The sequence below is a fragment of the Alexandromys fortis genome, unplaced genomic scaffold (assembly GCF_014885135.2).
Source record: "Alexandromys fortis isolate MF-2015 unplaced genomic scaffold, M_Fortis_MF-2015_v1.1 scaffold_44, whole genome shotgun sequence".
Lineage (NCBI taxonomy): Eukaryota > Metazoa > Chordata > Mammalia > Rodentia > Cricetidae > Alexandromys > Alexandromys fortis.
This window is the reverse complement of record NW_026067921.1, coordinates 974,778-985,860: the sequence shown is the minus strand read 5'-3', so window position 1 is coordinate 985,860 and position 11,083 is coordinate 974,778. Positions and strand designations below refer to the sequence as shown.

Genomic DNA, 11,083 nt, shown 5'->3' with positions numbered 1-11,083 from the left:
CCCCCCCCCCCCTCTCTCTCTCTCATGCTGCCCCTGTCCCCAGAGGCTGGCCTCCCTCCCCTCTCTTCCGCTCCACAAGAAATGTGAATTCTGTCGCAGGGCATCTTTCCCTCTCATGCTGCTGGGTATTTTTTTTTTTTTTAAATTACAACACCCTTCATAGCATAAAGATACAAGATAAATCAAAGCTTGGAACCCAGGTCTTCAGGCTTGCTAGCCCCTGTGCTGGCTTCTGCAAGATGACCCAAGTACTGTTTACTATATAAATCGTGTCGTCTTGTTCTGACAAGATAAGGGCTTGCTCCTGAAGTTTCACCCAAAGGCCGATAAGATAAGTCCAGGCTGTCAGCAGTCCAGGCTGGTTCTGGACTAACACCCCATCTCTCAGCAGGGAGGGATTAAAGGCCAGGGCTCCAAGGGACAGCCAGCTCTGGTTTCTCCCGCAGCTTGCTCAGCCCAGTTTGGGTCTGTAGCACTTGGTCATACGGATGGGGAGCTGCAGTCCCGGGAGACTGAGTGTGCTGACTGAGCCAAACAGAACCTGCCCGGTCAGTTCCTTGGCTAACAGGAAATTCATGTGTGAGCAGACACTAACAGTGTTTACGAATGTGTTCTGAGTGTCATGGGAAACAACTTAGAGCTTCTAATTGAATAAGTTTACTTCTAGGAATCTCCCCTAGGAGCCCTCCCCTCATTCATGCCCAAAGTGAGCTCCAGTGGCACTGAATCTCACAAGATGAGCTGATATGGAGGGATCTGCTCTAGGTCAGCAGGGCAGTGTGAGTGTCTTACACACACCCTCCCAATGGGACCTTGGCCGGCGTCCAGGTATTGCTATTCCTATGCTGTACCCAGGTCAGTCTAAGGTTAGGCTGTCTGTCCAGCTGGCCTAGTTGATAAGCACTGGTGTTAGGATTTGAACCCAACATTGCTCAGTTACTATGTAGATGAGACCTTCTGTCCCAGAGCGAAGACCCAGAAACCTTACTAGGCTCCAGAAACTCTGGCAGCCACAAAATTCACAAGCCCTCACCCCAAGGTTGTAAAGCAGTAAACATTGCTTGGAGAAGCTCTTCAGTGTCCCTAGGACTGTAGAGAGAGCTCCATGGACACAGCTTTCATGAACTTTCCCATGCTGAGGTGGGCTTCCCAGTGAAGCACCTGCCTGAGTCTTTATATTCCTCTAAGTAACCCCAATAAACTCATTGGCTCCCTAAGTGAGACTTGAGCTGAATCAATTCTGCTCTCCATGATCCAGTTGACAGGCCTGTTGCTTCAGGCTGAACCTCCCATGATAGCCTCTGAGGCCTACAGTCTCCAGCAGGACAGACTTCCAGCATGCAGAGGCTGCAACTGAAGAGTAACTCTCCACTCTGACTGTTAGACCAATTTGCCCAGAGTCAGGATTTTCCCTGTTCCATAGGCCCAAAGTCCAGGGGCCCATCTCCTGGCCTGTGCATGCCATGGTGGCTTAGGGCCAAGTGTGTATAAGCTATTCTGGAACCTGTTGAGATGGATTAGGCCATTCATGGCTAGACCTGTCCTCTCCTGTTCACAGACCCCCCCCCCCGCCCCCCGCCAAAGGAGCACATGGTGCCAAGAGCCAGAGGTACTCTCCCTGTCCCAGGGTTTTATGACATGGTAGATGGCCAGGCAGTGGACGAGATCCCTCCTGATGCTTGAAGCAGATGAACACAGAAGCCATATGCCAAAGATGGGAGAAGAGGCCTGGGTCCCCTTATCCCTGCCTAGAGGACAGCCTCCATTTTGCATTTTCTGTGAGCAAGAAAGAAATATCCGTGTCTGGTGAAATAGCTCAGAAGGTAAAATGCTGGCCTTGTATGCATGAGATCTGGGTTTCATTCTCCAGAACTCACATAAAGAAAAAAAAAAAAAAAGCCAGGCATGGTGGCACATGCTTGGAATCCCAGCATTGGGGAGGCGGAGATGGCTGTAAATTCCTGGGACTTGCTGGCTAGCCAACCTTGCCTACTTGGTGAGTTCCAGGTCAGTAAGAGACCCTGTCTCAAAAAACAAGGTGAATGACTCCTAAGGAATGACACCCGAGGCTGACCTCTGACCTCCACACATATGCACAAATGCAAACTGGACCTGCAGAAACATACAGACACCCCATTCCCAAAGAAAGAAAAGTGCGAGCCAGGATGTGTACTTGGCGTTGTGAGCTTTAGCTGAAAGTTAACTGAGAATGGATGGAAATTCTAGGCCACTAGAGCCCCAGGCCTGAGCACAACCTCCTGATACAGTCCAGAAAGATGAAGGACACCAAGTGTGGCCATGAAGGACAATAAAGCACCCAGGAGAAGCTGGGGAACTAAGAGAGTGAAGACCAGGTTCAAACACTCTTCTTAGACACTTGTTAGGGGGATAAGAAGAGGCCGGCTCATAGGGGCACCAGTTCATGGTGTAACAAGAGAAGCGTATCAGAGAGCAAACAGCCAGGGGTTGGGGGGGGTGAAGGACCGTGATATTATGAATGAGAAATGCCCCCCACAGGCTCATGTTTTTAGGCACTTGGTCCACAGCTGAAGGTGCTGTTGGGAGAGTTTATGGAACCTCTAGGAGGCGGAGCCTTGCTGGAGGAAGTACCTACCTCACTTGGGGGCAGGCTTTGAGGATTTATATCCTGGACCCACTCCCTGTTCTCTGTCCCTCTGGTTCCTAGGTATGGATGAAAATGTGATCAGTCCGCTTTCTGCTCCTGACACCATACTTTCCCTGCCTGCCGCCTTCCCGGCTACAATGAGGTTGAGCCCTTCCGCCCTGTATTCTGCACTGTGGTCACATCACTTAGTGGGATACGTTATGGAAAATGCAACACTGGTCATTTCGCTGTGGTGCAAACGTCACTGAATATATTAACACAAACCTAGAAAGTATAGAACCACGGCTAGACCTGGTTCTTGATGAAGTCAAGGGACATGATGTCAGGAGTAACTGACAGTTATATATCGTGGTTATAACGTGGGATATCGCTGTGCCGGAAAATGAAATGCTACTCTAAACTAACAACAGGTGTATAGTTAGCACACAAGTTCTTGCCTCGTTGTTTACCACTGTATTCATCTTCGAGGTCACCCGTGCTATATACGTATACACAGCATGTAAGTGAAATGTACCAAGTTAGCACAAACATGAGTGACAGATACCTGGTACTCTATGTGGAGACAGCTGTGACATCACCATGTAATAGAAATTTTTGCCTTGGCTTGAGACAGGGTCTTGCACCCAGTCTCCTGCCTCTACCTTCTGAGTGACAGAAGCAACTTCATCTGCACTGTGATCTCAGGAAGTAGCTACTGTTTACACGGACTGTGAGCGAACCAACCCTGTTTCTAAACAGCTTTAAAATTCTTAAATACGAACAACACAAAAAGGAACAGTCCCTCCTCCCACCCAGACACAACAGGTATGTGTCACACATCTGTAAGCCTAATACTCAGGAGGCAGATTAGAAAGATCACTGCAAGTTTGAGGCCAGCCGGGGCGACCTAAGAGTTCCAGGCCACCCAGGCAAACATAGTGAGATCCTGTCTCAAAAAATCCACCACCAAGAACACAATACACACAATGCCCATTGTCAGGGGACTAGAAGTCTGTGTACCAGGAGAGATGGGGAAGTTGCATTTCCATCACAGTGGCTCCGTTTCAGGCTAGCCCTTCAACCCCATGTTTCTGAAGCCCCAGTAGCAACATGGAGCACCATGGTTCTTAAAGCAATGGAATAAATTGTACGCTGTCTCAAGAAAACCACCGGGAGATGTTCCTGCTTCCAGAACTTTCCTGACATGCTTTGGAGACTCAGTGGGATTTAGGGAAGGAGTTCTGCTGGGAAAGGTGAGACGAGGATGACTCACAGATCAGTCACCTCTGCTTATCACTGCAGCGTACACCTGCAGTCCTGTACTTGGGAGATTGTGGCGCACACCTTTCATCCCAGCACTCGGGAGGCAGAGGCAGGCGGATCTCTGTGAGTCTGAGGCCAGCCTGGTCTAGTGAGTTCTAGGACAGCTAGGGCTACACACAGAGATTCTGTCTGAAAAAAAAAAAAAAAAAACCAAGATAAAATTCAATAAAAATAAAAAATTCTAAACGAGAGAGAGAGAGAGAGAGAGAGGGAGGGAGAGAGAGAGAGCGAGCGAGCACATTCCTAGGACAAAATGCAAACATAATACGAAGTCCTATGTGGGGTTTTTGTTGTTGTTGTTTTAAATCAAGGGTAGTGTCTAGGATGCAGACAATACCTCAAAGCTGACCAAAAGTCCCGAGATTCACCTCAGCGTCCCTGTAGCCCAGCCAGGTTACGTCAGGCAAGTTACTTCAGCTCTCTGTGCCTGCCTTCTTGCTTGGGAACACGAAGGCCCACCCATGCCTCTCTGCCTATACTTTCTCAGGAGAAAAAGAGCCTCATTTTCAATTGTTCAAACACACTATGACTTCTATTTCCTCCATCAAAGTTACTCTGACCAATGTCTGTTCTGGAAACATACGTTTGTAGCTCCAAACAACACTTAAAAAGATGTGCTGAGAGTCTCTGCTTGTGTTCCGTGTACCAGGAACTGAGGAGGTCAGGAGCCGGTAGAGACCCCGGAGTGTCCACAGAGGGAGGTGAAGTGGGTTACCCTATGCCAAGAAACCATCTGTGACAAACTGCATACATGGCCTGGCAGCCTTCAGTCACTGCTGTATGGACTTCACTTTTAATAATGTTGTTTTTTGTTTGTTTGTTTGGTTGGTTGGTTGGTTTTTCAGTTTTTTTTTTTTTTTTTTTCGACACAGGGTTTTTCTGTAGCTTTGGAACCTGTCCTGGAACTCACTCTGTAGACCAGGCTGGCCTCGAACTCACAGAGAGCCGCCTGCCTCTGCCTCCCGAGTGCTGGGATTAAAGATGTGTGCCACCACTGCTTGGTGATATAGCACTGGTTTTTAATTGCATGTCTAATTAAAAACATTTGTGTTTCACTACACATTCGGAACCTGCTGGGGGTTCTGTGTGGCCGAACAACAGGTTAATAACTGCACCCACCATGAAATAATGATTTAGGGCATCACGATGATTGACTTTCAGCACAGATGTCAAGCGGAGACATCAAACACAAAGTACTACAGCTGCTTTCACAGAAAATCTTCATATGCTTTGGCTGCTGGGAGGAGCGGCAGTAGCCAGTAATTCTAGAAATTACAAACAAGGGATCTGTTTCACAAAGGCGGGGCCTCAGAGCAATGCTGATAATTAAAGCTTATAAAAAAACCCCAACCAAATACAAACATAAGGCTGTGAAGGGATGAGCTGGGACTGGGTTCCTCTGGTCAGGCTGTCTAGAGGGTTTGCAGTCTCTCAGAAGAAGGTGACGGGCTAATTACAAGGTTGTGGTGAGTGGCTTGAAATAATTTGATTGCGGGATAATTTTTACAGTTTGAAGTAACAATTAAAAGGTGTGAACTTTTCTTAATTGACAAAGCTGAGGGTTTCAGCTACAAGTCCCCTGCCCCCATCAGGGGTCTGGCTACTCTCTACCACCTCACACAGTGAGCTCACCCTTCCTTACCACCCCCCATTAGCACTGCTGAGTAGAGGTTTGTGCCATAAGCGAGTGTGTGTGTGTGTGTGTGTGTGTGTGTGTGTGTGTGTGTGTGTGTGTAAGTCAGAGGACAACTTGGGGAGTAGCCTCTTTATTACTATGTGGGTCCTGGGTCTGAACTCAAGTTGTCAGGCTTGATGGCAAATGCCTTATTTATTAGCCCACTGAGCCACTTTTCCTGCCCTGTGCTATGTAATTCTTAACAGCTGTCTACTACATAGACCTATCAGAATGAAAGCTGTGGTGTGCGTGTTCACTCATGTAGCCCAGTAGAACCTGGGACTTGTTATATACAATGACCTCGAACTTCTGACCCTCTTACCTCCTCCCGTCTCCCGAGTGCTGGGATTACACTTGTGCAGACCGGGCTTTGTTTATGTTGTGCTTAGGTTTAAACCCAGGGCTTTGACCATCTGGCGGGGACAGCAACAATGCACACCTTTGATCCCAGTGCTCAGGGGGCAGAGGCAGGTGGGTCTCTGTGAGCTAATTCTAGGACAGCCAAAGCTACACAAAGAAACCCTGTCTCAAAAAAACAAACAAACAAAAATGAAACGGGGCTTTCTACAGGCCAGGCAACAGCTACCTTCCCCAGTTCTAAAAAATGATTTAAGTGTCACAATTATCCTAGAGCGGAATAAAGCATTATCTGGGAGCAAAGGTGATTGTGAGGAGAGCCCGTGAACAACACGAAATCCTGACCGTCTCCTGTGACTCACCCCGGGACTATTTGTGGGTGTGGGGGAGGGCCCTGGAACTCCACCTCCCACTAACTAGCAACACCTCCAGATAACAGCTAGCGCCCTCATTTGAATTTGTGTCTTCTACAGTTTTGGAAGGACAATGGCAGCAATACATGGTGACTGACATGGACTCTGGTATCTGGGAGTTCTTGGGAGCAAGCAGCATGGTGTTTTAAAAGGTTTTCATTCCGATCCAACCAGTGCCCCCCCCTCCCCCGGTCAGGAAGGAGCTGGTAGGAGATGGAGTGTGCCTCCTCCATCCCACGCTTGCCTTTACCCTTCTCCACGCTTACTCCCACTCTCTGTTGAGAGGTCAGGGGTGTGTCACCAACCAGTCACTGTGCCAGCTCCTCAGAGGCCTCCGCCAGTTAAGATGGAGCCTGACTTCAGGAAAACCGTGCACCGCTGAGTCAACCTGTTATATGACTTCATGGGGCCCCGCTCCTGAGGTCACAGAGGAAGAAAGTGAATTGGGTAAAATTCCTGGTATTTACACAATGCAGGTTCCCCAGACTTTCTGGGAAGGAAGGACCTGAGTGGAGCTTCTGGGAACCAAAGGACAGCCTCCTCGAGTCTGTCAGACGTGTGACGTGCAAAGTGAGGCACTTTGAAGACCCACATGTACGCTGAAGGTCCAGCAGACTAGCAGGCTCTCCTGACCTCCAAACTGCGGAGAGTCAGAATGTTGCAGATTGAGCTAAAGTGATCTTGGACAATCTTTAGTTCCCCCAATGGCCATTTATCACCCTTCACTGTGGCATATGAACTAACATCTTTCAGGTAAAAACTCTTTGATTATAATAACTTAGGAGATCATGAGTTTCTGTGATCCCAACAGCCGAGATGTCATTGGACATCTGAGACCAAGCCCAGGGGGTTCACCACTTGAAGCAGCCCACCTACTGATGTCCCCACCAATGTATTTAGACGATGCCTTGATTTGTAACTTCCTTTTGTTCTGTGACCATGAAAGTTCACGCACCCTCTTCCAGAATCCGTGTTCCCAGGCTGTGTATGATCACTCCTATGCGTCTAAGAATAAACCGTCTACTTCCATGTGGTGTAGACAGACAGAAGCCAGTGCAGAGCAGATTGCAGATCTTGTATTCGGTGATGAGCAGACTTACACCACGTTCTTACTGGAGAAGTTTTCAACTGTTATCATAGAAAGTCAGAAACATCTCAAGACAATCCACAGAGTGTCACCTCTCTCCAACAGAGCTGGCACACGCCACACCACCCCTCTCTCATGCACACATATTCTTCCCTCCCTATTTTTTTTATTCTAAAACATATTTTTTAATATTTATTTATTATGTATACAATATTCTGTCTATGTGTGTGCTTGCAGGCACCAGACCCCACTATAGATGGTTGTGAGCCACCATGTGGTTGCTGGGAATTAAACTCAGGACCTTTGGAAGAGCAGGCAATGCTCTTAACCTCTGAGCCATCTCTCCAGCCCCTAAAACATATTTTTAAGACAAAATTTCATACAGCCCAGGTCTGCCAAGCACTCACTACGTAGCTGAGGATGACCTTGAATTCCTGATTCTCCGCCTCCACCTCCAGAATGCTAGGATCACAAGTCTGAGCCACCACGCTCAATTTATAAAGCACTGGGAATTGAACCCAGGGCCCTGTACATGCTAGGCAAGCGTTCTACACGCTAGACTACACACTCTGCCCCTTTAACTGACTGAAAATTTAGTCCTAAGAAAGCACAGTAGGCGTCCACATCTGTAATGAATTCTAGCAGTCTGGAGGCAGAGGCATGAAACTCGGTGATTTCAAGGCCAGCTTGGGCTACACAGGGAGACCCAGCCTCAGAAAAACACAAACCAAACTCTAGCAACAACAAAATACATACCACAGTGTGTGTGTGTGTGATTTCAAATGAGGTCTTAAATTTTTCTATCTGCTATGCAGTAATGTGTCACCTAATGTTGGAAAAAGAAACCAGGAAGTTTCCCTGAGGTTTACGCCCAAGTTCGCCCCACCATTTCAGTTTTATTCTTTAATTTATGCTAATTTATTTACCTGTCAAACACAAAAACCTCCTTGGGCTTTGCGAAAGCTATCACAGATGTCAATCGCGGTTTGCACAGAACTTTTTTTTAAAAAAAACAAAACAAAACAACCCTGTACGAGTCTGAGAAGGAGCCTCACACCAAGTTCTTGCTTAAACGAAGCTAGTTGTTCACCGTATTCTACGCCCAGGGCCCACAGTTCCGGTTCTTTCCTGGAGCAAATCTCCGGATCAGGGCAGTCCCTGCTCCCAACCTACTCGATAATTCACTGGCTCAATGGAACAACTGTCCAGCCTTCCGCCCAAGAAAGGGGCGGGGCACCTGTGGGGCTCCACAGCTGGACGCCCACGGCTGTCCACTCGGCCCGTGATTGTCCACTTAGAGCTGTCCTTCGACTTAATGCTCTAGGACCTCAGGAGAACGGGGCCCGTGGACAGGTCATGAGATACCCAGTGGCACGTCAAATCATGGCCTTCTAGCAATTCTCTGGCCCAGGTGGAGGGTGACCCGGAGAGGAAAGCTCTCTCATGCCCCGTAGCTCTCTAAGAGCCTCAGCAAAGTCCCCAGGGCACAACGTGTCACCTTAAGTGCATATCCCTAAATCCTGTTCCCCGCGCGTATTCGCTCCTGGCCAGCGCGGAGCTCACCCAGGCTCAGGACTCCCACGTGCCGCGGCCTGCGTGCAGGGCCAGCGTCCCAGGCCCGTCGCGCCACCAGAGCTCTCCGACCGTGCCACCGGGTCGGATCGCGTGCGCCACGTCCAGGCGCTTTCCTGGCCACAGCTTGCTTACCTGTCCCGTGTAGCAGGTGTGTTGCACCCAGCAGCAGGGCGCCCAGCAGTACGACTGAGAACCCGCAGGCCGAGCGGGCCATGGCTCTGGAGGCGCCTCGGCCTCCGCAGAGTGCGACCAAGGCCTGTGTCTGCGCCCAGGCACCGAAACGCAGCTGCGCCCCGCCCTGCCCAGCCGCTCACCTGCACGCAGGACCCCGCCCCGCCGGCTCAGCAGGAGCCTGGGTGACCCGGGTTTCCTCTCTGGCCTCCTCCCCTTCCTGCTTCTGCTCAGGTACTACCCTCCCAAGCCCGGTAGCCTTCAGGCAGATTTGTCCCCGCCTCTCAGGCTTCAATTCCTTCCTCAAAGTCCAAAGGACCTTGGTCACAGCCAGCTTCTCCTCCCTTAGCCGCCGTCCGGAGTGCCTGTTTAGAAGGGAGACCTTCCTTTGGTGCTGCGTGCACACAGTACTGTTGAGCTGTGAGTGGTTGTGAAGATTCAAACCAGAAGTTGGTCAGCCCTACCGGTGTTCCTGGCATCCAGTTCCTTTTCAGATGCAGCTGGGCCACCTAGTTCTGGTTTCAGAGGTCCTGTGGGGTCTCCTTCGGTCCTCTAGGCCAGTGGTTCTCAACCTTCCTAATAGCTGCAACCCTTTAGTACCGTTCCTCACATCGTGGTGACCCCCAGTCAAAAAATTATTTTTGCTGCTACCTCATAACTGTAATTTTACTACTGTTATGAATCATAATGCAGATATCTGTGTTTTTTCGATAGTCTTAGACAACAGCTATGAAAAGGTCCTTAGACCACCCTCCCCCCCCCCCCCCCCCCCTTCCCTTCCTCATTCTTTGTACTCTGGGCATTCCCAGTGCTTTGCCACCCCCCCCCCCCCCCCCCCCCAATGGATCTAACAGTTTGAGAACCATTGCTCTAGGCCATATCTGTGATGGCAGATGCTTTGGGAGCTCTTGGCTGGCAGGACAGGATTCAGCCCAAAGGACTCCATGGCCCTATGGGTCCACGTGCCCATGGACCAGGGTCACTCAGACCTCTCAAGGAACCTAGGACACGAACAGAAAAGCCTCATGCTCCTCCTCATGCCTCAGCATCTGTCCAGGTGTGATCCCCACCTTCTCTTTAGCTCCTGGAGAAGCTGAGCCTGTGATAACTCCCCAGCCTCGGCTGGTGGGCAACAGAAATGAGAAGAAGTCGCTTCTCCGGAGCTGCCCCTCCCTCCTTCCCTCCCTTCTCAGTTTCAGTTGGACAATAAAGCAGATGCTCTCCAGCCCTGAGCAGCGGAGGCAGAACCCCATCACAGCTCCGCCTGCAGAAGGCCTGTAAACTGGGGGGTGGGGGTGGTTCTCATACTTCGGGTTCTAAATTCACTCCCCTCGTTGACAATTCTTGGTTCTCCCTGCTGAACTGAGTACCAGTTTCGTTAATAGAAAGAAACCTTTTTGTTATTGTTTTGTTTTGAGTCAGAGTCTCTCAATGAAGTCCTTGTTGGCTGGGAGCACACTACATAAAACAGCCTTAATTTAAATATAAATAGATCTCAATTTAAATAGATCTGCCAGTCTCTGCCTTCAGAGAGCTGGGAATAAAGGCATGAGCTACCACGTCCAGCAAGAAAACAAAATCTAGAGGAAAATGCTAAACTTAAAAAAAAAAATGTAGGGCTGGAGAGATGGCTCAGTGGTTAAGAGCATTGCCTGCTCTACCAAAGGTCCTGAGTTCAATTCCCAGCAACCACATGGTGGCTCACAACCATCTGTAATGGGGTCTGGTGCCCTCTTCTGGCCGCAGGCATATACACAGACAGAATATTGTACTCATAATAAATAAATAAATATTTAAAAAAAATGTATATGCTGACCAAACTGTAAAAGCAGATATTCGTCTTTTCCTCATTCCAGGCAGACTAAAGCCATCACTTA

At 49.2% G+C, this 11,083-nt stretch overlaps 1 protein-coding gene across 2 annotated transcripts in view; it reads right to left on the bottom strand.

Moving 5' to 3' along the window:
• Window positions 1-9,472, bottom strand: part of Cdcp1 (CUB domain containing protein 1) — a 39,439-nt gene extending 29,967 nt beyond the window's left edge. Inside the window, exon 1 of one of the 2 annotated variants that reach the window (XM_050141677.1) lies at window positions 9,350-9,472. Coding sequence is in view for 1 of the 2 variants with exons in the window: in XM_050141676.1 (XP_049997633.1) it covers window positions 9,168-9,249 (82 nt within the window). In the remaining variant the exon portion in view is untranslated. The other variant, XM_050141676.1, reaches the window with a different exon arrangement.
• Between the last annotated feature and the right edge of the window lie 1,611 nt (window positions 9,473-11,083).